At 42.1% G+C, this 24295-nt stretch overlaps 1 protein-coding gene across 4 annotated transcripts in view; it reads right to left on the reverse strand.

Moving 5' to 3' along the window:
- The window catches only part of Polr1B (RNA polymerase I subunit Rpl135), a 242799-nt gene that overhangs the window by 152026 nt on the left and 66478 nt on the right, over positions 1-24295 (reverse strand). For 3 of the 4 annotated variants that reach the window (XM_071673312.1, XM_071673309.1, XM_071673310.1), the window contains 3 exons: positions 23625-23884; positions 12264-12377; positions 5153-5281 (listed from right to left, as the gene is read on the reverse strand). In XM_071673312.1, the coding sequence (XP_071529413.1) occupies positions 5153-5281; positions 12264-12377; positions 23625-23884 (503 nt within the window). The remainder of the gene's footprint in view (positions 1-5152; positions 5282-12263; positions 12378-23624; positions 23885-24295) is intronic. The other variant, XM_071673311.1, reaches the window with a different exon arrangement.

The following is a 24295-nucleotide window of genomic DNA, read 5'->3' on the forward strand; positions in this document are numbered from 1 at the left end:
AACACCCTCTTCTGCTCTCTCAACCACGCTCTTTTTATTTCCACACATCTCTCTTACCCTTACGTTTCTTACTCGATCAAACCACCTCACACCACACATTGTCCTCAAACATCTCATTTCCAGCACATCCATCCTCCTGCGAACAACTCTATCCATAGCCCACGCCTCGCAACCATACAACATTGTTGGAACCACTATTCCTTCAAACATACCCATTTTTGCTTTCCGGGATAATGTTCTCGACTTCCACACATTTTTCAAGGCTCCCAAAATTTTCGCCCCCTCCCCCACCCTAAGATCCACTTCCACTTCCATGGTTCCATCCGCTGACAGATCCACTCCCAGATATCTAAAACACTTCACTTCCTCCAGTTTTTCTCCATTCAAACTCACCTCCCAATTGACTTGACCCTCAACCCTACTGTACCTAATATATATATATATATATATATATATATATATATATATATTTTTCTTTCTTTCAAACTGTTCGCCATTTCCCGCATTAGCGAGGTAGCGTTAAGAACAGAGGACTGGGCCTTTGAGGGAATACCCTCACCTGGCCCAATTCTCTGTTCCTTCTTTTGGAAAATTAAAAAAAAAACGAGAGGGGAGGATTTCCAGCCCCCCGCTCCCTCCCCTTTTAGTCGCCTTTTACGACACGCAGGGAATACGTGGGAAGTATTCTTTGTCCCCTATCCCTAGGGATAATATATATATATATATATATATATATATATATATATATATATATATATATATATATATATTTCTTTCTTTTCTTTTTCTTTCAAACTATTCGCCATTTCCCGCATTAGCAAGGTAGCGTTAAGAACAGAGGACTGGGACTCTGAGGGAATATCCTCACCTGGCCCCCTTCTCTGTTCCTTCTTTTGGAAAAAAAAAAAAAAAAAAATAAGAGGGGAGGATTTCCAGGCCCCCGCTCCCTACCCTTTTGGTCGCCTTCTACGACACGCAGGGAATACGTGGGAAGTATTCTTTCTCCCCTATCCCTATATATATATATTGGTGCTAACAGACTCTATGTAATTAAGGTTACTCAACAAGTGGAAGGTCACCTTTGACAAAGTTGCACCATTAAGAGTACAGTTTTGTTAAAGAACTTATCACTCCAAACGAGTCTACATTTCCCTGCAACTGGAAGTAGCACAGCCTTGTGGGATGCAGGAGACTTTAAAAAGAAGCCTTGGAAATTGGTCCTAGGGTAGTCATGTATGAAATGAATATCAATATAACACTTTATGACCTATGGTCCCGACTGGTGGACGCGGCAAGCTCTCCGAGTGCTGCAGGACTTCTGGGGCAGGAAGGTATGGTAAGATTCATTCTGTATATACGAAGAATTAACGAGGCAAAACAACAATCCATGCTAGCACCAACCCTCCCATGAAGAGAATGAGAGAAGAAAGGTCAAAAAAGAGGATATATGTGTCAAAAAGGAGGGAACAAAAATGGGGAGACTAAATTGCAGATTGATGGATGGAGTGACATAGATTTTAGCAATTGAGTCCTGAATATGCAGGAGGGTGAAAAGTTTGCATCAGATAGAGTGCATTGGAACAATGTGGTATACTGGGGTTGAAATGCTGTCAGTGGACTTAACCAGGGCATGTTAAACCTCCAGGGTAAACCATGAAAAAGTATGTTGGGCCTGGGGGTGGACAAGGAGCTGTGAGTTTTTGCTATTTTATCCAAGACAAGGTAGCGTCAAGAACAGATGACCAAGCCTAAGAAGAAAAATTCTCCATTGGCCCCTTACCTTCCTGCTCAAGGAGTCCCTTCTATGGGATTCATGCAGCACTCAGGAAGCCAGTCACATCCACTGGGCAGGACCACAGGTCAAGAAGTGTGGTGATGTATGTATGTTTGTGTATGGTGAATACAGGAAGTTAAGGACTAAATGTTCAGTGATTTCACAATGAAAGCTACATCTTGGGGATGACAGGTCCTGTGATATTTTGAATCTGTGTTTGTTGTGCTGTGTTGATGAAATGTGGTGTACAGAATGCAGATGATAAAGTGTCACTTGTACATGCCTGGGGAGCGTAGTTTCACATGGGTGATACAATATATATATATATATATATATATATATATATATATATATATATATATATATATATATATATATATATATATATATATGTGTGTGTGTGTGTATATGAGTGGTTGGGCTATTCTTCATCTGTTTCCTTACACTATCTCGATGACACGGGACACAGTAATTAAGAATAATCATAATACACAAGTATACGAATGTAAGGAGAGGTGGTCAAAGGGCATTACTGGACATGTTAATGGATAGGCATATAAAAGAAAGACTTTTGGATGCTAATGTGCTGAGAGGGGAAGCTGGAGGGATGTCTGATCTTGTGGAGGCGAAGGTGAAAATTTGCAAAGTTTTTCAAAAAAGGAGAGAGAATGTTGGAGAGAAGAGAGTGGTAAGAGTAAGTGAGCTTGGAAAGGAGACTTGTGTGAGGAAGTACCGGGAGAGATTAAGTGTAGAATGGCAAAAGGTGAGAGCAAATGATGTGAGGGGAGTGGGTGAGGAATGGGATACATTTAGAGAAACAGTGATGGCCTGCAAAAAAAGATGCATGTGGATGAGAAAGATGGGAGGTGGGTAGATCAGAAAGGGGATAGAGTGGTGGGATAAAGAAGTGAAGTTGTTAGTGAGAGAAAAGAGAGGCATTTGGATGATACTTACAAGGAAGGAGTGCAAACGACTGGGAGATGTATAAAAGAAAGTGGCAGGAGTTCAAGAGTAAGGTGCAAGGGTTGAAAAAGAAGGCAAATGAGAGTGTCATTAAACTTTAGGGAGGATAAAAAGATGTTTTGGAAGGAGGTAAATAGTGTAAGTAAGACAAGAGAACAAATGGGAACATCGGTGAAGGGGGGCAAGTGGGGAAGTAATAACAGGTAGTGATGAAGTGAGAAGGTGATGGAGAGAGTATTTTGATGGTTTGTTGAATGTGTTTGATGACAGAGTGGTTGATATAGGGTGTTTTGGTTGGGGTGGTGTGTGAAGTGAGAGGATCAGGGAGAATGGATTGATTAAGAGAGAAGGCAGAGGCAGTGAAAGCTTTGCAGAAGAGGAAATCCAGCAAGGCGGCAGGTTTGGATGGCACTGCAGTGGAATTTATCAAAAAAGGGGTGAATGTGTTGTTGACTGGTTGGTAAGGATATTCGATGTATGTATGGATCATGGTGAAGTGCCTGAGGATTGGCAGAATGCATGCATAATGCCACTGTACAAAGGTAAGGGGGATAGAGGTGTGTGCTCAAACTACAGAGGTATAAGTTTGTTGAGTATTCCTGGGAAATTACATGGGAGGGTATAGACTGAGTGGGTGAAGGCATATACAGGGCATCAGATTGGAAAAGAGCAGTGTGGTCTCAGAATGGTAGAGGATGAGTGGATCAGGTGTCTGCTTTGAAGAATGCATGAGAGAAATACTTATAAAAACATATGGATTTGTATGTAGCATTTATGGATCTGGAGAAGGCATATGACAGAGTTGATAGAGATGCTCTGTGGAAGGTATTAAGAGTATATGGTGTGGGAGGTAAGTTGCTAGAAGCAGTGAAAAGTTTTTATCGAGGATGTAAGGCATGTGTATGAGTAGGAAGCGAGGAAAGTGATTGGTTCAAAAGTGAATGTTGATTTGTGGCAGGGGTGCTTGATGTCTCCATGGTTGTTTAATGTATTTATGGATGGGGTTGTTAGTGAGGTGAATGCAAGAGTTTTGGAGAGAGGGGCAAATATGCAGTCCATTGTGGATGAGAGGGTTTGGGAAGTGAGTCAGTTGTTGTTTGCTGATGATACAAAGCTGGTGGCTGATTCAGGTGAGAAACTGCAGAAGCTGGTGACTGAGTTTGGTAAAGCATGTGAACGAAGAAAGCCGAGAGTAAATGTGAATAAGAGCAAGGTTATTAGGTACAGTAGGGTTGAGGGACAAGTTAATTGGGAGGTAAGTTTGATGGAGAAAAACTGGAGGAAGTGAAGGGTTTTAGATATCTAGGAGTGGATTTGGCACCGGATGAAACCATGGAAGCAGAAGCTTGTCACATGGTGGGGGAGGGAGCGAAGGTTCTGGGAGTGTTGAGGAATGTGTGGAAGGCCAGAAAGTTATCTTGGAGAGCAAAAATGGGTATGTTTGAAGGCATAGTGGTTCCAACAATTTATGTGGTTGCAAGGCATGGGCTATAGATAGGGTTGTGCAGGGGAAGGTGGATGAGTTGGAAATGAAATGTTTGAGGACAATATGTGGTGTGAGTTGGTTTGATTGAGTAAGTAATGAAAGAGAAAGCGAGATGTGTGGTAATAAAAAGAGTTGTTGAGAGAGTAGAAGAGGGTGTATTGAAATGGTTTGGTCACATGGAGAGAATGAGTGAGGAAAGATTGACAAAGAGGATATATGTGTCAGAAGTGGAGGGAACGAGAAGTGGGAGACCAAACTGGAGGTGAAAAGATGGAGTGAAAAAGATTTTGAGCGATCAGGGCCTGAACATGCAGGAGGACGAAAGGCATGCAAGGAATAGAGTGAACTGGAATGATGTGGTATACCGGGGTTGACGTGCGGTCAATGGACTGAACCAGGGCATGTGAAGCGTCTGGGGTAAACCATGGAAAGTTTTGTGGGGCCTGGATGTGGAAAGGGAGCTGTGGTTTCGGTGCATTATACATGACGGCTAGAGACTGAGTGTGAATGAATGTGGCCTTTGTTGTCTTTTCCTAGCGCTACCTCTTGCGCATGTGGGGGAGGGGGGGGTTGTCATTTCATGTGTGGTGGGGTGGCGATGGGAATGAATAAAGGCAGCAAGTATGAATTATGTGCATGTGTATATACGTATATGTCTGTGTACGTATATATATATGTATACGTTGAAATGTATAGGTATGTATATGTGGGTGTGTAGGCATGTCGGTATATACATGTGTATGTGGGTGGGTTGGGCCATTCTTTTGTCTGTTTCCTTGCACTACCCGCTAATGCGGGAGACAGCAACAAAGTATGATAAATAAATAAAATTATAACATAAAAAAAGCACTAGTAATGGGCAGTTTAAACACACAAGACTTTGGCTCTGAAACTTGATGTATCTAATGGAAATACAACATATCACTCACCCCATGCTTCTCCTGTAAGTCTGCGAGGCTCAATAGTTTTCATGTCCATAAAGAAGGCACCTCGATGTATGGCACGTAGATGAGATAAGTCTCGCATACGATTCAAGTGTTCCATAATCACAGTTAAACCTAAGATTAAAATCAAAATCCACAAAATTGAGAAAAAGAATGTTAAAAAATAATATTATGGTCTGTACTTTGATAAACTACATCAAGGAGTGTCAGGAAAGAGAGGTTGGTGTCTGCAAGACAGATATAACTATGTACAAAGGCACATTAATCCTAATAGCATTGTAAGGGTATGATTCTTGGGCCTTGAATGCAAAAGAAAGGTTGAGGGTAGATGTGGTGAAAATGGAATGCCCCTGAGTATCCATGGAGTGAAGTGAGCTGATCATGTAAAGAATTAGAGTGTCAGTAAGAGTAGTAAGTGCAGGCTGAGTGAGTGAGCTGATGAGCATGCAAGGGAGAAAAATAGAAATATGGAAGATGAGGAAAGAATGACTGATTAAGAGGATTTACATATTAGAAATGGAGAGATCAATGGGGAAGGGCCTACGTCCCTAAGAGTACCTACAATGAGACTTATCCATTAGATACAGCCAGTGCACAGCATTCACTGCATACCTTGGTTGATTAACAATACTGTCTTTCTCTGCTTCCATACATACTGTACAATTATCAATCTTTTCCTCATCTGGAGCTGTTTTAAGCAATTTATCAAGGACAATGTTGAATGTTTCAGTGATCACCCCATTTAGATTTCTTATTTCACTTGATAGTACACAGTATAACTTTTCAATTTTTGTTGGGGGAAATATAAAAAAAAAAAGCAGATGAAAGGATGGAGTGAAGGAGGCTTTGGTGAATAAAGGCCTGAACATTCTGGAGGTACCAAGCCATATGAAGCAGTCAAGCTAAATTTTAAAGGAGACCAAAGGGTTTCAGAGTGGATGGTAGGTTCTAGCTTTGGTTCATTATACATGAGGGGTAGAGACTGGGTATATTCAAATAGGGCCACTGTTTATTTGATCCCTGCGGTACCTTGTTAAAGGTGGAAACCATTTTTGTTTATATGAGCTTTTCTTCCCTATTTTTGCAATAGTGTAATAAACACAAGACTGAGCCTTCATGAGAAAAATGCTCATGTCATTCCATTTCCTACTTCCTAAAAATTATTACACAGAAAGGGAAAATATTCAGACCCCCTTCTCCAGCCCTCTTAGATGGCTTATACAACACAGAGGGTTGATGGGTAGGATTCTTTCATCCCATCCTTATGGATAACATAAAATTAGGGATAAAAAATCTATCAATCAAGTCTGTTTATCTACTAACCAACTTATTCATCTATCATTCTTTCATGTACATATACCCTCACAGTCACATAATAACATCTTGACATTCCAGTTGTAACACCAACATGCAACACAAAATTACCCTACTGGAACAATAGCTCACCAAGAACATTACTCAATGCTCCCTGGACCTCTACTCCCCTACCCTCCCTGTGAGTCACCTCGGATCCTACTGTTCCATTAACCACCATCATGTCTATTCTCAGGTATCTAAAATAATTCATTTCCTCCAAGTTTTCTTTATTCAACTCACACCCCAACTAACCTAACCCCATTTCTAAACCTAATTACCTTGCTTTTGATTACATCTACTTTAAAAATTCCCCATTCACACATTCCCAAATTTAGAAACCAACTTTTGCAAGTTTTTCACTTGAGTCTTACAACAGCAAAATAATAAATAGCTCATTTCCTAAGCCAATCACACTCTCCCATTATATCTGTGAAATTTAAAAATTCATTTTTGTCCCCCCATGCTTTTATATAATGGCACTACACAAGTTCTGAAAATCCCCAGGCACCTGACCATGAGCCTTACATACAAGGAAGATCGTAACTAACAGTCAACAACAGCTGCCTCATTTTTTGAGAAATTCAAATGCAATCCCTTCTAATCCAGCTGCCTAGCCAAACTTCATCTTATGTAAGGCTTTCACCACCTCTTCATTTTTCACTAATCCACATGAATACATCCCTAACCAAGAAACACCCTACATTTACCATCCTGTCATTCAAGAAATTCATGAGTCCCTCGAAGTACTCACTCCATCTCCTTGTCACCTCATCTCTGCCAACACCAAATGTAGCAAAAGTTATCATCTATCAGCTATGAAGCTCCAACTGGAGTATGAGTTGCACAAACTGTATTGCCATTTTCCTTAGACCAAACCAACAGCATGGTTATTGGTTCTACTGCTCTCTTCCTTTTATCACAGTTACAAGATTCTTCAAGATTACTCTAGCTATTTTCAGCAATGTGTGCTTCATATCAACAATGACCAATTATTTGTTTTTCTAAACAAATATACATCATCTTCTAATATATTTCATCATGTTAGTTACTAATTTCTTTCATTTTGTTGTGTGCTGTTTGCTTTGGAACTAGGCAACTTTAATTTCATTGTTTCTTGAAAAACTGTGCCAACTTTATTCTCAGATTCATGACCAGCTCAAATTTAGAAAAACTGTCAAAAATCTTGCATTTTTTCAACACTGTCATTCCAACTAAAAGAGGTACTATTATAATGATTCAGACATACTGAAAAGGTAACCAGACCCATTATAATCTCTCCATATCAAGATCACTGGTTGAGCTTTCTGTCTCATCAAAACTAAGCTAATGACTTGTCTTTATATCTCCCTATATGCAAAATTCACCCACCTTCCTCATTTGTATTTAATAATTTCACACTCTATAGGTAGTAGGCAGCCAATGACCAGGGAGGTATATTACTGTTACTACTGAGTGTGAACAAATGGGGCCTTTGTTGTCTTTTCCTAGCACTACCTCGCACGCATGAGGGGGGAGGGGGATGTTATTCCATGTGTGGCGAGGTGGCGATGGAAATGAATAAAGGCAGTGTGAATTGTGTGCCTGCGTATATATGTATGTGTCTGTGTGTGTATATATATGTGTACATTGAGATGTATGGGTATGTATATTTGCGTGTGTGGACGTGTATGTATATACATGTGTATGAGGGTGGGTTGGGCCATTTCTTTCGTCTGTTTCCTTGCGCTACCTCACAAACACGAGAGACAGCGACAAAGCAAAATAAATAAATAAATAATCCACTGGATATTGGGAGGATTAGTGATGGATGCATAGTGAGCCAGCACTTCAATGGTTGTCAAGCTGCACTCCTCTGACCAAAGTGTCTTTTCTTTTGGAAGAAGCAGATTGGATGAAACATCAGGTAAGAATGTTAGGTAAACACATTAGATAGTAGTAGTTAGTAGGAACATTACGGAGAAGCCTCTAAAAGCACTGCACCACAGTTGTCCTCTGCCTGAGGCCTGTTAAGGTAAGGCACTAAAGGCTAAGAAGCAGCAAAAGTTCAAAAGTTAAGGAAAGACTTTTGCTGTGGCCACCCCTTTGAGTTCTCAAAAGGAACAAGTCATATGATTTTCCTGACAGATATGACACGTTTTTCTAAAACTTAGACTTTCCATCTCCTCTAAAGCTCTTATGTTTTTATCATACTTTGTCACTGTCTCCCACGTAAGCGAGGTAGCGCAAGAAAACAGACGAAAGAATGGCCCAGCCCACCCATATGCAAATGTATAAACATACACGTCCACACACGCACATATACATACCTATACATTTTAACATTTTATTTTATCTTTTTATTATACTTTGTCGCTGTCTTCCACATTGGCAAGGTAGTGCAAGGAAACAGATGAAAGAATGGCCCAAAACACCCACACACACATGCATATATATACACGTCCACACACAGCACATATTTTATTTTTTTTATTATACTTTGTCGCTGTCTCCCGCGTTTGTGAGGTAGCGCAAGGAAACAGACAAAAGAAATGGCCCAACCCACCCCCATACACATGTATATACATACGTCCACACACGCAAATATACATACCTACACAGCTTTCCATGGCTTACCCCAGACGCTTCACATGCCCTGATTCAATCCACTGACAGCACGTCAACCCCGGTATACCACATCGCTCCAATTCACTCTATTCCTTGCCCTCCTTTCACCCTCCTGCATGTTCAGGCCCCGATCACACAAAATCTTTTTCACTCCATCTTTCCACCTCAAATTTGGTCTCCCTCTTCTCCTTGTTCCCTCCACCTCCGACACATATATCCTCTTGGTCAATCTTTCCTCACTCATCCTCTCCATGTGCCCAAACCACTTCAAAACACCCTCTTCTGCTCTCTCAACCACGCTCTTTTTATTTCCACACATCTCTCTTACCCTTACGTTACTCACTCGATCAAACCACCTCACACCACACATTGTCCTCAAACATCTCATTTCCAGCACATCCATCCTCCTGCGCACAACTCTATCCATAGCCCACGCCTCGCAACCATACAACACTGTTGGAACCACTACTCCCCCAAACATACCCATTTTTGCTTTCCGAGACAACGTTCTCGACTTCCACACATTCTTCAAGGCCCCCAGAATTTTCGCCCCCTCCCCCACCCTATGATCCACTTCCGCTTCCATGGTTCCATCCGCTGCCAGATCCACTCCCAGATATCCCTGGGGATAGGGGATTAAGAATACTTCCCACGTATTCCCTGCGTGTCGTAGAAGGCGACTAAAAGGGGAGGGAGCGGGGGGCTGGAAATCCTCCCCTCTCAATTTTTTTTTTAATTTTCCAAAAGAAGGAACAGAGAAGGGGGCCAGATGAGGATATTCCCTCAATGGCCCAATCCTCTGTTCTTAACGCTACCTCGCTAATGCGGGAAATGGCGAATGGTTTGAACAGCACATATACATACCTATATATCTCAACGTATACATATATATACACACACAGACATGTACATAATTCATACTGTCTGCCCTTTATTCATTCCCGTCGCCACTCCGCCACACATGAAATGACAGCCCCCTCCCCCCGCATGTGTGCGAGGTAGCGCTAGGAAAAGACAACAAAGGCCACATTCGTTCACACTCAGTCTCTAGCTGTCATGTATAATGCACCGAAACCACAGCTCCCTTTCCACATCCAAGCCCCACAAAACTTTCCATGGTTTACCCCAGACGCTTCACATGCCCCGGTTCAATCCAGACAGCACGTTGACCCCGGTATACCACATCGTTCCAATTCACTCTATTCCTTGCACGTCTTTCACCCTCCTGCATGTTAAGGCCCCGACTGCTCAACATCTTTTTCACTCCATCTTTCCACCTCCAATTTGGCCTCCTACTTCTCCTCGTTCCCTCCATCTCTGACATGTACATCCTCTTTGTCAATCTTTCTTTACTCATTCTCTCCATGTGACCAAACCATTTCAAAACACCCTCTTCTGCTCTCTCAACCACACTTTTTATTACCACACGTCTCTCTTACCCTTTCATTATTTACTAGATCAAACCAACTCACACTATATATTGTCCTCAAATTTCTCATTTCCAACACATCCACCCTCATCTGCACAACCCTATCTACAGCCCATGTCTCGCAACCATACAACATTGTTGGAACCACTATTCCTTCAAACATACCCATTTTTGCTTTCCGAGATAATGTTCTCGCCTTCCACACATTTTCAACACTCCCAGAACTTTTGTCCCCTCCCCAGCCCCTAACTCACTTCCACTTCCATGGTTCTATCCGCTGCCAAATCCACTCCAAGATATCTAAAACACTTAACTTCCTCCAGCTTTTCTCCATTCAAACTTACCTCCCAATTGACCTTGCTCTTATTCACACTTACTCTCAGCTTTCTTCTTTCACACGCTTTACCAAACTCAAGTCATCAGCTTCGGCAGTTTCTCACTCAAATCAGCTACCAGTACTGTATCATCAGCGAACAACAACTGACTCACTTCCTAAGCTCTCTCATCCACAACAGACTGCATACTTGCCCCTATCTCCAAAACTCTTGCATTCACCTCCCTAACAACCCCATCTATAACCAAATTAAACAACCATGGAGACATCATGCACCCATGCCGCAAACCGACATTCACTGAGAACCTATCACTTTCCCCTCTTCGTACTCATTCACATGCCTTACATCCTCAATAAAAAATTTTCACTGCTTCTAACAACCTACCTCCCACACCATATATTCTTAATACCTTCCACAGAGCATCTCAATCAACTCAATCATATGCCTTCTCCAGATCCATAAATGCTACATACAAATCCATACCATTACATACCATCATTCTTTTCTCTTAGGGCTGGACTTGATGTGGATTTTTGTCCATGACTAGAGTCTTCAACATACATCTATCTATCAACATTATTCCATTCCTAATTCAGTCAAATGGTTTAAGTACACAGAAACTCAACACTATCACTCATCCATCCCCATTTTCCCTACATCATCCACCCATGTCCAGTGCATCAAAGTGAAACATGAACTTCCACACTCACTGAAGCACCTTTAACATTTTCACGTTACACAACTATAACCAAGATCAAAATTCATAACACTTTCATACACAAAATCCTTCAACCTAAAAGAATAAAAGACAAAATATTACTGGAAGTCACTTTAAACATAATATATCTGTAATCACTTTTATCAAACCTTTCCATACTATAATAGGATGAAGCAACCCAAAAACTCTACCCATCTGCATGCATAACATGAATGAAATTTGCAAAATTTGTATATGTGAGGAAGGTATGCAAGGACAAGGATAACTAGAGACTCTTTTGCCACCAAGGCCACCCCTTGATAGGAATTTCCAGAGAGAATGGGCATCAGAGAGAGATAGCAGAGTTTGTTTACACACCTACGTGGCATTGTAAGAGTATACCAGGCAAGGAAAGCTCAACGTAGATTCATTCCATTTATGAGAAGATTTTGACAACATTACGCTGTCAATAGCAGACAGTGTCAGTTTTTACAAGTGGTGAGGCCACTTCATGATTACCAGAAAATTATAATGAGTCTTGAACAAAATCAAAGGAAACTAGTTTCTTCAGCTCATAGCCCCACCAAACTACACATCAAAATCATATTTTTATCATGCAGGAAATGACCATTGTATAAAGAGAAAACTGAAGAGTAATGGCTATGTGATAATTACCTGTAGTTTGCATAAGGCCACATCCTGTCCTAGAGGGCAATGTTCCACTAGCAATGAAGGCCTGGAATAATGTGCCAATGTTTTTGCCTCTTACAGCTGCTCTTCTGATATCAGCTGAAAAAGCAGTGAATTGGCTAGTAATGGCTAAATGATCTTCTCTTAACATGTCACAAGCTAAAAATAAATCAAAGCCTATTAACTGCTAATCATTTCAAAATAATTTCCCAAGTCCTTCAAATCTAAAACTAAACCTGGATAATAATTTTCGAGATGTGAGGAGTTAATGAACAATGAAAGAAAAATGGGCAGTAAATTATTATGACAAATTCATCAAAGGAGCAAATCTTTCACAATAATGTGATTATCCTTGCATATCTCCCCTTCTCTCTACTCTAAGATGGGTAACAGCAGCTGCAACAACAATATCTACAATAACGGCTATTCTTAAAAAAAGAAAAACTTCAAAGAGGTTACCCAGGGTACATCTCCACTACTTGTTAGGTCAATTTAACAAAATTTTTCTGAGAAACGTAGAAATTGATTTAAAAAATATATGGTTTTGTATATCTCTCTAGTGCATGTTCAATATGAACATAACCTCTAACCCTTCCCTACAAAACTTGATATTACATACCGAACTTTGTAATACACAAGGTACAGCTTAGGTCAATATCTATTCACTAATCTTCTGATATTGTAGAAACAAACCTCTGACCCATAAAAATTAATCAAACGTAAAAATCTATACGTAGCATTCACGGAAGAAGTTTGGTCAATATCCATTCTACTTGCCTTGTAATGGGATAATGTATGCACAAGCATTCAGTAGCGCTTTAGTTCACATGACTTTGCAAGCCTGATCTTTGATCCCTGATGGTCAAATATTACTCAGGTGCAAAAATATGTATGCAGTATCCACCGTTTATCATCATACTTAATTGCTGTTTCCTACATCAGCAAGGTAGCACCAAAAAACAGACAAAGAATGGCCCAACCACTCATATACACACACACACATATATATATATATATGGTGGCTGATTCATGTGAGAAACTGCAGAAGCTGGTGACTGAGTTTGGTAAAGTGTGTGAAAGAAGAAAGTTAAGAGTAAATGTGAATAAGAGCAAGGTTATTAGGTACAGTAGGGTTGAGGGTCAAGTCAATTGGGAGGTAAGTTTGAATGGAGAAAAACTGGAGGAAGTAAAGTGTTTTAGATATCTGGGAGTGGATCTGCCAGCGGATGGAACCATGGAAGCGGAAGTGGATCATAGGGTGGGGGAGGGGGCGAAAATTCTGGGAGCCTTGAAGAATGTGTGGAAGTCAAGAACATTATCTCGGAAAGCAAAAATGGGTATGTTTGAAGGAATAGTGGTTCCAACAATGTTGTAAGGTTGCGAGGCGTGGGCTATGGATAGAGTTGTGCGCAGGGGGATGGATGTGCTGAAATGAGATGTTTGAGGACAATGTGTGGTGTGAGGTGGTTTGATCGAGTAAGTAACGTAAGGGTAAGAGAGATGTGTGGAAATAAAAAGAGCGTGGTTGAGAGAGCAGAAGAGGGTGTTTTGAAATGGTTTGGGCACATGGAGAGAATGAGTGAGGAAAGATTGACCAAGAGAATATATGTGTCGGAGGTGGAGGGAACGAGGAGAAGTGGGAGACCAAATTGGAAGTGGAAAGATGGGGTGAAAAAGATTTTGTGTGATCGGGGCCTGAACATGCAGGAGGGTGAAAGGAAGGCAAGGAACAGAGTGAATTGGATCGATGTGGTATACCGGGGTTGACGTGCTGTCAGTGGATTGAATCAGGGCATGTGAAGCATCTGGAGTAAACCATGGAAAGCTGTGTAGGTATGTATATTTGCGTGTGTGGACGTATGTATATACATGTGTATGGGGGTGGGTTGGGCCATTTCTTTCGTCTGTTTCCTTGCGCTACCTCGCAAACGCAGGAGACCGGCAAAAAAAAAAAAAAAAGAAAAAAAAAAATATTCTATTTATTTATTTTGCTTTGTCGCTGTCTCCCGCATTTGCGAGGTGGCGCAAGGAAACAGACAAAAGAAATGGCCCAACCCACCCCCATACACAATGTACGCACACACACGCCCACACACGCAAATATACATACCTTTACATCTCAATGTACACATTCTTTTATGAGTAGCCTGACAGTAGGATTCTCACCATTTTCAAAAGAATGTCCTATGTTGTTGAATTAATATCAAATAGCAGCTCATGGGTGCCCAGAGAATTTTTTTTCAGGGTGTGAGGGTGCATAGGTTGTAAGTAAGGTCAGGGAGGGGGCGAAAGTTCTGGGAGTGTTGAAGAATGTGTGGAAGTCGAGAACATTATCTCGGAAAGCAAAAATGGGTATGTTTGAAGGAATAGTGGTTCCAACAATGTTATATGGTTGCGAGGCATGGGCTATAGATAGAGCTGTGTGGAGGAGGGTGGATGTGCTGGAAATGAGATGTTTGAGGACAATATGTGGTGTGAGGTGGTTTGATCGAGTAAGTTATAATAGGGTAAGAGTGATATGTAGTAATAAAAAGAGGGTGGTTCAGAGAGCAGAAGAGGGTGTTTTGAAATTTTTTGGTCACATGGAAAGAACGAGTGAGGAAAGATTGACCAAGAGGATATATGTGTATGAGGTGGAGGGAACGAGGAGAAGTGGGAGACCAAATTGGAGGTGGAAAGATGGAGTGAAAAAGATTTTGAGTGATCGGGGCCTGAACATGCAGGAGGGTGAAAGGCGTGCAAGGAATAGAGTGAATTGGAACGATGTGGTATACAGGGGTCGATGTGCTGTCAATGGATTGAACCAAGGTATGTGAAGCGTCTGGGGTAAACCATGGAAAGTTCTGTGGGGCCTGGATGTGGAAAGGGAGCTGTGGTTTCGGTGCATTATTACATGACAGCTAGAAGAAACTGAGTGTGAACAAATGTGGCCTTTGTTGTCTTTTCCTAGCGCTACCTCGCACACACGATGGGAGAGGGGGTTGTTATTTCAAGTGTGGCAGGGTGGCGATGGGAATGAATAAAGGCAAACAGTATGAATTATGTACATGTGTATATATGTATATGTCTGTGTGTGTATATATATGTATACTTAGAGATGTATAGGTATGTATATTTGCGTGTGTGGACATGTATGTATATACATGTGTATGTGGGTAGGTTGGGCCATTCTTTCGTCTGTTTCCTAGCGCTACCTTACTAACGCGGGAGACAGCGACAAAGCAAAATAAATAAATAAATTTTTTTTTTTTTTTTGCTTTGTCGCTGTCTCCCGCGTTTGCGAGGTAGTGCAAGGAAACAGACGAAAGAAATGGCCCAACCCACCCCCATACACATGTATATACATACGTCCACACACGCAAATATACATACCTACACAGCTTTCCATGGTTTACCCCAGACGCTTCACATGCCTTGATTCAATCCACTGACAGCACGTCAACCCCGGTATACCACATCGCTCCAATTCACTCTATTCCTTGCCCTCCTTTCACCCTCCTGCATGTTCAGGCTCCGATCACACAAAATCTTTTTCACTCCATCTTTCCACCTCCAATTTGGTCTCCCTCTTCTCCTCGTTCCCTCCACCTCCGACACATATATCCTCTTGGTCAATCTTTCCTCACTCATTCTCTCCATGTGCCCAAACCATTTCAAAACACCCTCTTCTGCTCTCTCAACCACGCTCTTTTTTATTTCCACACATCTCTCTTACCCTTATGTTACTTACTCGATCAAACCACCTCACACCACACATTGTCCTCAAACATCTCATTTCCAGCACATCCATCCTCCTGCGCACAACTCTATCCATAGCCCACGCCTCGCAACCATACAACATTGTTGGAACCACTATTCCTTCAAACATACCCATTTTTGCTTTCCGAGATAATGTTCTCGACTTCCACACATTCTTCAAGGCTCCCAGAATTTTCGCCCCCTCCCCCACCCTATGATCCACTTCCGCTCCCATGGTTCCATCCACTGCCAGATCCACTCCCAGATATCGAAAACACTTCACTTCCTCCAGTTTTTCTCCATTCAAACTCACCTCCCAATTGACTTGACCCTCAACCCTACTGTACCTAATAACCTTGCTCTTATTCACATTTACTCTTAACTTTCTTCTTCCACACACTTTACCAAACTCAGTCACCAGCTTCTGCAGTTTCTCACATGAATCAGCCACCAGCGCTGTATCATCAGCGAACAACAACTGACTCACTTCCCAAGCTCTCTCATCCCCAACAGACTTCATACTTGCCCCTCTTTCCAAAACTCTTGCATTCACCTCCCTAACAACCCCATCCATAAACAAATTAAACAACCATGGAGACATCACACACCCCTGCCGCAAACCTACATTCACTGAGAACCAATCACTTTCCTCTCTTCCTACACGTACACATGCCTTACATCATCGATAAAAACTTTTCACTGCTTCTAACAACTTGCCTCCCACACCATATATTCTTAATACCTTCCACAGAGCATCTCTATCAACTCTATCATATGCCTTCTCCAGATCCATAAGTGCTACATACAAAACCATTTGCTTTTCTAAGTATTTCTCACATACATTCTTCAAAGCAAACGCCTGATCCACACATCCTCTACCACTTCTGAAACCACACTGCTCTTCCCCAATCTGATGCTCTGTACATGCCTTCACCCTCTCAATCAATACCCTCCCATATAATTTACCAGGAATACTCAACAAACTTATACCTCTGTAATTTGAGCACTCACTCTTATCCCCTTTGCCTTTGTACAATGGCACTATGCACGCATTCCGCCAATCCTCAGGCACCTCACCATGAGTCATACATACATCAAATAACCTTACCAACCAGTCAACAATACAGTCACCCCCTTTTTTAATAAATTCCACTGCAATACCATCCAAACCTGCTGCCTGGCCGGCTTTCATCTTCCGCAAAGCTTTTACTACCTCTTCTCTGTTTACCAAATCATTTTCCCTAACCCTCTCACTTTGCACACCACCTCGACCAAAACACCCTATATCTGCCACTCTATCATCAAACACATTCAACAAACCTTCAAAATACTCACTCCATCTCCTTCTCACATCACCACTACTTGTTATCACCTCCCCATTTGCGCCCTTCACTGAAGTTCCCATTTGCTCTTACGCACTTTATTTACCTCCTTCTAGAACATCTTTTTATTCTCCCTACAATTTAATGATACTCTCTCACCCCAACTCTCATTTGCCCTTTTTTTCACCTCTTGCACCGTTCTCTTGACCTCCTGTCTCTTTCTTTTATACATCTCCCACTCAATTGCATTTTTCCCTGCAAAAATCGTCCAAATGCCTCTCTCTTCTCTTTCACTAATACTCTTACTTCTTCATCCCACCACTCACTACCCTTTCTAATCAACCCACCTCCCACTCTTCTCATACCACAAGCATCTTTTGCGCAATCCATCACTGATTCCCTAAATACATCCCATTCCTCCCCCACTCCCCTTACTTCCATTGTTCTCACCTTTTTCCATAACGTGAAAAAAAATGGTGTTGGGATCACTCTTACTCTTCTTCAGATGGCAAAGCCGAGTGCAGGTGTAGTTTAATGTCATGATGGCGTTTGTTACACAACTGCAGCCCTGACCATGTGACCTCAGGCACCGAGGGAAACATTATCTCCTTGTCACTATTCACTATTAAGTCATCTACATGTCTCACTATGATAATCATTGGAATTTGATGATCTTGGGTGAAGACAAAGGTTCAATCAGGGGTAAACCAAATATCCAGCTGGTGTGTGTGTGTGTGTGTGTGTGTGTGTGTGTGTGTGTGTGTGTGTGTGTGTGCTTGTGGTATACATCAAATTGACCTTTGGCAGGTCAGGAGCACAACAAACACATGTCTGTTCCACTCAAGGGAATGTAATCTCTCAGACACTACATGAAAAATTTTGAAAACTTGGACACACAACTTTTTCCAACATAAACTGGTGAAGATAGTCATGTGTGCATGCTTCTCAAGTCCATAATCATGAATAAAACCTGTTGCACATATATATAGGCCGGAACCATTAAAAAGTTGAATAAGTTTAAGAGCATTATCATTAGTATTCTTGAAAAATTCGTTTCTTGGCACTCCTCTATGATGTGGGAACCTGAGATTATGTATAGCAAAAAAAATATTTCTTTATCATTCATTCTCCAGTTCTGGCAGCAAACTGAACTAGAACACAGCTTACCTTTGAAATCAATTTACAGCACACACCATAAATCTGGATCCTTTTTCATAAAATGTGGATTTTTTTTTTTTTTTGTCACTGTCTCCCGCGTTTGCGAGGTAGCGCAAGGAAACAGACGAAAGAAATGGCCCAACCCACTCCCATACACATGTATATACATACGTTCACACACGCAAATATACATACCTACACAGCTTTCCATGGTTTACCCCAGACACTTCACATGCTCTGATTCAATCCGCTGACAGCACGTCAACCCCAGTATACCACATCGATCCAATTCACTCTATTCCTTGCCCTCCTTTCGCCCTCCTGCATGTTCAGGCCCCGATCACACAAAATCTTTTTCACTCCATCTTTCCACCTCCAATTTGGTCTCCCTCTTCTCCTCGTTCCCTCGACCTCCGACACATATATCCTCTTGGTCAATCTTTCCTCACTCATTCTCTCCATGTGCCCAAACCATTTCAAAACACCCTCTTCTGCTCTCTCAACCACGCTCTTTTTATTTCCACACATCTCTCTTACCCTTACGTTACTTACTCGATCAAACCACCTCACACCACACATTGTCCTCAAACATCTCATTTCCAGCACATCCATTCTCCAGCGCACAACTCTATCCATAGCCCACGCCTCGCAACCATACAACATTGTTGGAAACACTATTCCTTCAAACATACCCATTTTAGCTTTCCGAGATAATGTTCTCGACTTCCACACATTCTTCAAGGCTCCCAGGATTTTCGCCCCCTCCCCCACCCTATAATTTCACCCGCTTCCATGGTTCCATCCGCTGCCAGATCCACTCCCAGATCCACTCCCATGCAAGAGTTTTGGAAAGAGGGGTAAGTATGAAGTCTGTTGTGGATGAGAGAGCTTGGGAAGTGAGTCAGTTGTTCGCTGATGATACAACGCTGGTGGCTGATTCATGTGAGAAACTGCAGAAGCTGGTGACTGAGTTTGGTAAAGTGTGTGAAAGAAGAAAGTTAAGAGTAAATGTGAATAAGAGCAAGGTTATTAGGTACAGTAGGGTTGAGGGTCAAGTCAATTGGGAGGTGAGTTTGAATGGAGAAAAACTGGAGGAAGTGAAGTGTTTTAGATATCTGGGAGTGGATCTGGCAGCGGATGGAACCATGGAAGCGGAAGTGAATCACAGGGTGGGGGAGGGGGCGAAAATTCTGGGAGCCTTGAAGAATGTGTGGAAGTCGAGAACATTATCTCGGAAAGCAAAAATGGGTATGTTTGAAGGAATAGTGGTTCCAACAATGTTGTATGGTTGCGAGGTTTGGGCTATGGATAAAGTTGTGCGCAGGAGGATGGATGTGCTGGAAATGAGATGTTTGAGGACAATGTGTGGTGTGAGGTGGTTTGATCGAGTAAGTAACGTAAGGGTAAGAGAGATGTGTGGAAATAAAAAGAGCGTGGTTGAGAGAGCAGAAGAGGGTGTTTTGAAATGGTTTGGGCACATGGAGAGAATGAGTGAGGAAAGATTGACCAAGAGGATATATGTGTCGGAGGTGGAGGGAACGAGGAGAAGAGGGAGACCAAATTGGAGGTGGAAAGATGGAGTGAAAAAGATTTTGTGTGATCGGGGCCTGAACATGCAGGAGGGTGAAAGGAGGGCAAGGAATAGAGTGAATTGGAGCGATGTGGTATACCGGGGTTGACGTGCTGTCAGTGGATTGAATCAGGGCATGTGAAGCGTCTGGGGTAAACCATGGAAAGCTGTGTAGGTATGTATATTTGCGTGTGTGGACGTATGTATATACATGTGTATGGGGGTGGGTTGGGCCATTTCTTTCGTCTGTTACCTTGCGCTACCTCGCAAACGCGGGAGACAGCGAAAAAAAAAAAAAATATTCTTTTAGTCTGTTGCCTTGTACTTCAAAAGCGGATCCCTTACTTACAACCTATGCACCCTCACACCCTGAAAAAAAATTCTCTGGGCACCCATGAGCTGCTATTTAATATTAATTCAACAACATAGGACATTCTTTTGAAAATGGTGAGAATCCTACAGTCAGGCTACTCATAAAAGAATGTTTGTAAAAGAAGAGTGACAAAAGTATTAGGAATGGATTCTTCAAGCAGTACCTTAACAATGTACAATTCACACTTTATCAATGACAAGTAGATTGACCATTACAGAAGAAAAATAAAAAATTCTTAAAATGTTTTTCCAATAACAAATGTAAATGCAGAAGGAAATCATTCAACTACATTGAATGAGATATACATAAGTATACGTATGTAAGTAGGAGAGATGGCCAGAGAGCGTTATTGGATTATGTGTTAATTGACAGGCACGCAAAAGAGAGACTTTTAGATGTTAATGTGCTGAGAGGTGCAACTGGAAGGATGTCTGATTATTATCTTGTGGAGGCGAAGGTGAAGATTTGCATGGGTTTTCAGAAAAGAAGAGAGAATGTTGGGGTGAACAGGGTGGTGAGAGTAAGTGAGCTTGGGAAGGAGACTTGTGTGAGGAAGTACCAGGAGAGACTGAGTACAGAATGGAAAAAGGTGAGAGCAAAGGAGGTAAGGGGAGTGGTGGAGGAATGGGATGTATTTAGGGAAGCAGTGATGGCTTGCGCAAACGATGCTTGTGGCATGAGAAACGTGGGAGGTGGGTTGATTGGAAAGGGTAGTGAGTGGTGGGATGAAGAAGTAAGATTATTAGAAAAAGAGAAGAAAGAGGCTGGATGATTTTTTGCAGGGAAAAAATGCAAATGAGTGGGAGATGTATAAAAGAAAGAGGTAGGAGGTCAAGAGAAAGGTGCAAGAGGTGAAAAAGAGGGCAAATGAGAGTTGGGGCGAGAGAGTATCATTAAATTTTAGGGAGAATAAAAAGATGTTCTGGAAGGAGGTAAATAAAGTGCGTATGACAAGGGAGCAAATGGGAACTTCAGTGAAGGGGGCTAATGGGGAGGTGATAAAGTAGTGGTGATGTGAGAAGGAGATGGAGTGAGTATTTTGAAGGTTTGTTGAATGTGTTTGATGATAGAGTGGCAGATATAGGGTGTTTTGGTCGAGGTGATGTGCAAAGTGAGAGGGTTAGGGAAAATAATTTGGTAAACAGAGAAGAGGTAGTAAAAGCTTTGCGGAAGATGAAAGCCAGCAAGGCAGCAGGTTTGGATGGTATTGCAGTGGAATTCATTAAAAAAGGGGGTGACTGTATTGTTGACTGGTTGGTAAGGTTATTTAACGCATGTATTATTCATGGTGAGGTGCCTGAGGATTGGCGGAATGCGTGCATAGTGCCATTGTACAAAGGCAAAGGGGATGAGAGTGAGTGCTCAAATTACAGAGGTATAAGTTTGTTGAGTATTCCTGGGAAATTATATGGGAGGGTATTGATTGAGAGGGTGAAGGCATGTACTGAGCATCAGCAGTGTGGTTTCAGAAGTGGTAGAGGATGTGTGGATCAGGTGTTTGCTTTGAAGAATGTGTGTGAGAAATACTTAGAAAGGCAAATGGATGTGTATGTAGCATTTATGGATCTGGAGAAGGCATATGATAGAGTTGATAGAGATGGTCTGTGGAAGGTACTAAGAATATATGGTGTGGGAGGCAAGTTGTTGGAAGCAGTGAAAAGTTTTTATCGAGGATGTAAGGCATGTGTATGTGTTGGAAGAGAGGAAAGTGATTGGTTCTCAGTGAATGTAGGTTTGCGGCAGGGGTGTGTGATGTCTCCATGGTTGTTTAATTTGTTTATGGATGGGGTTGTTAGGGAGGTGAATGCAAGAGTTTTGGAAAGAGGGGCAAGTATGCAGTCTGTTGGGGATGAGAGAGCTTGGGAAGTGAGTCAGTTGTTGTTCGCTGATGATACAGCGCTGGTGGCTGATTCATGTGAGAAACTGTAGAAGCTGGTGACCTAGTTTGGTAAAGTGTGTGAAAGAAGAAAGTTAAGAGTAAATGTGAATAAGAGCAAGGTTATTAGGTACAGTAGGGTTGAGGGTCAAGTCAATTGGGAGGTAAGTTTGAATGGAGAAAAACTGGAGGAAGTAAAGTGTTTTAGATATCTGGGAGTGGATCTAGCAGTGGATGGAACCATGGAAGCGGAAGTAAATCATAGGGTGGGGGAGGGGGTGAAAATCCTGGGAGCCTTGAAGAATGTGTGGAAGTCGAGAACATTATCTCGGAAAGCAAAAATGGGTATGTTTGAAGGAATAGTGGTTCCAACAATGTTGTATGGTTGCGAGGCGTGGGCTATGGATAGAGTTGTGCGCAGGAGGGTGGATGTGCTGGACATGAGATGTTTGAGGACAATATCTGGTGTGAGGTGGTTTGATCGAGTAAGTAATGTAAGGGTAAGAGAGATGTGTGGAAATAAAAAGAGTGTGGTTGAGAGAGCAGAAGAGGGTGTTTTGAAATGGTTTGGGCACATGGAGAGAATGAGTGAGGAAAGATTGACCAAGAGGATATATGTGTCAGAGGTGGAGGGAACGAGGAAAAGTGGGAGACCAAACTGGAGGTGGAAAGATGGAGTGAAAAAGATTTTGAGTGATCGGGGCCTGAACATGCAGGAGGGTGAAAAGCGGGCAAGGAATAGAGTGAATTGGAACGATGTGGTATACCGGGGTCAACGTGCTGTCAATGGATTGAATCAGGGCATGTGAAGCGTTTGGTGTAAACCATGGAAAGTTCTGTGGGGCCTAGATGTGGAAAGGGAGCTGTGGTTTCGGGCATTATTGCACGACAGCTGGAGACTGAGTGCGAGCAAATGTGGCCTTTGTTGTCTTTTCCTGGCGCTGCCTCGCGCACATGAGGGGGGAGGGGGATGTTATTCCGTGTGTGGCGGGGTGGCGATGGGGGTGAGTAGGGGGCAGACAGTGTGAATTGTGTGCATGTGTGTATATGTGTGTGTCTGAGTGTGTACATATGTGTGTACGTTGGGATGTGTGGGTGTGTATGTTTGCGTGTGTGGATGTGTGTGTGTGTGCATGTGTGTGGGGGTGGGTTGGGCCATTTCTTTCGTCTGTTTCCTTGCGCTACCTCGCAGGCGTGGGAGACAGCGACAAAGCAAAATAAATAAATACATTGAATAAGTGATACCAAGCTCTTTTGCAACTGTCATACAAAACAAAATCAACAAACTTTACTAATAACCAATACTTACAATCTTCAACAACCCAGTGCTGACCTTCCTTCTTATTCTTCATAAGGACCTGTGACTTAATTGATATCAAGAGGTCTATTAATTTTTCCTTCAATAATTGGAGGCAAGTATGACCACCGAGGGCGACTTCTTGCATGCTGAATGTATCCACACTTTCTGCCTTGCATTCACCACTTATAAATGAATACAGTTTTCTTGTCATCATACAGAGTGTATAAAACTTTTCTTCATTGGTCTTAAGGTGAATCAACAAATGATGCCTGAAAAAAAGAGAGATATACATAAGTATACGTATGTAAGTAGGAGAGATGGCCAGACAAATTATTTGATTATGTGTTAATTGACAGGAACATAAAAGAGAGAAATCTGGATGCTAATGTGCTGAGAGAGGCAGCTGGAGGGATGTCTGATTGTCATCTTGTGGAGGCGACGGTGAAGATTTGCAGAGGTTTTCAGAAAAGAAGAGAGAATGATGGAGTGAAGAGAGTGGTGAGGGTAAGTGAACTTGGAAAGGAGACCTGTGTGAGGAAGTACCAGGAGATATTGAGTGCAGAATGGCAAAGGTTGAGAGAAAATGATGTAAGGGGAGTGGGGGAGGAATGGGATGTATTTAGGGAAGCAGTGATGGCTTACGCAAAAGATGCTTGTGGTATGAGAAGCTTGGGAGGTGT

Source organism: Panulirus ornatus, chromosome 18, assembly GCF_036320965.1.
Source record: "Panulirus ornatus isolate Po-2019 chromosome 18, ASM3632096v1, whole genome shotgun sequence".
NCBI lineage: Eukaryota > Metazoa > Arthropoda > Malacostraca > Decapoda > Palinuridae > Panulirus > Panulirus ornatus.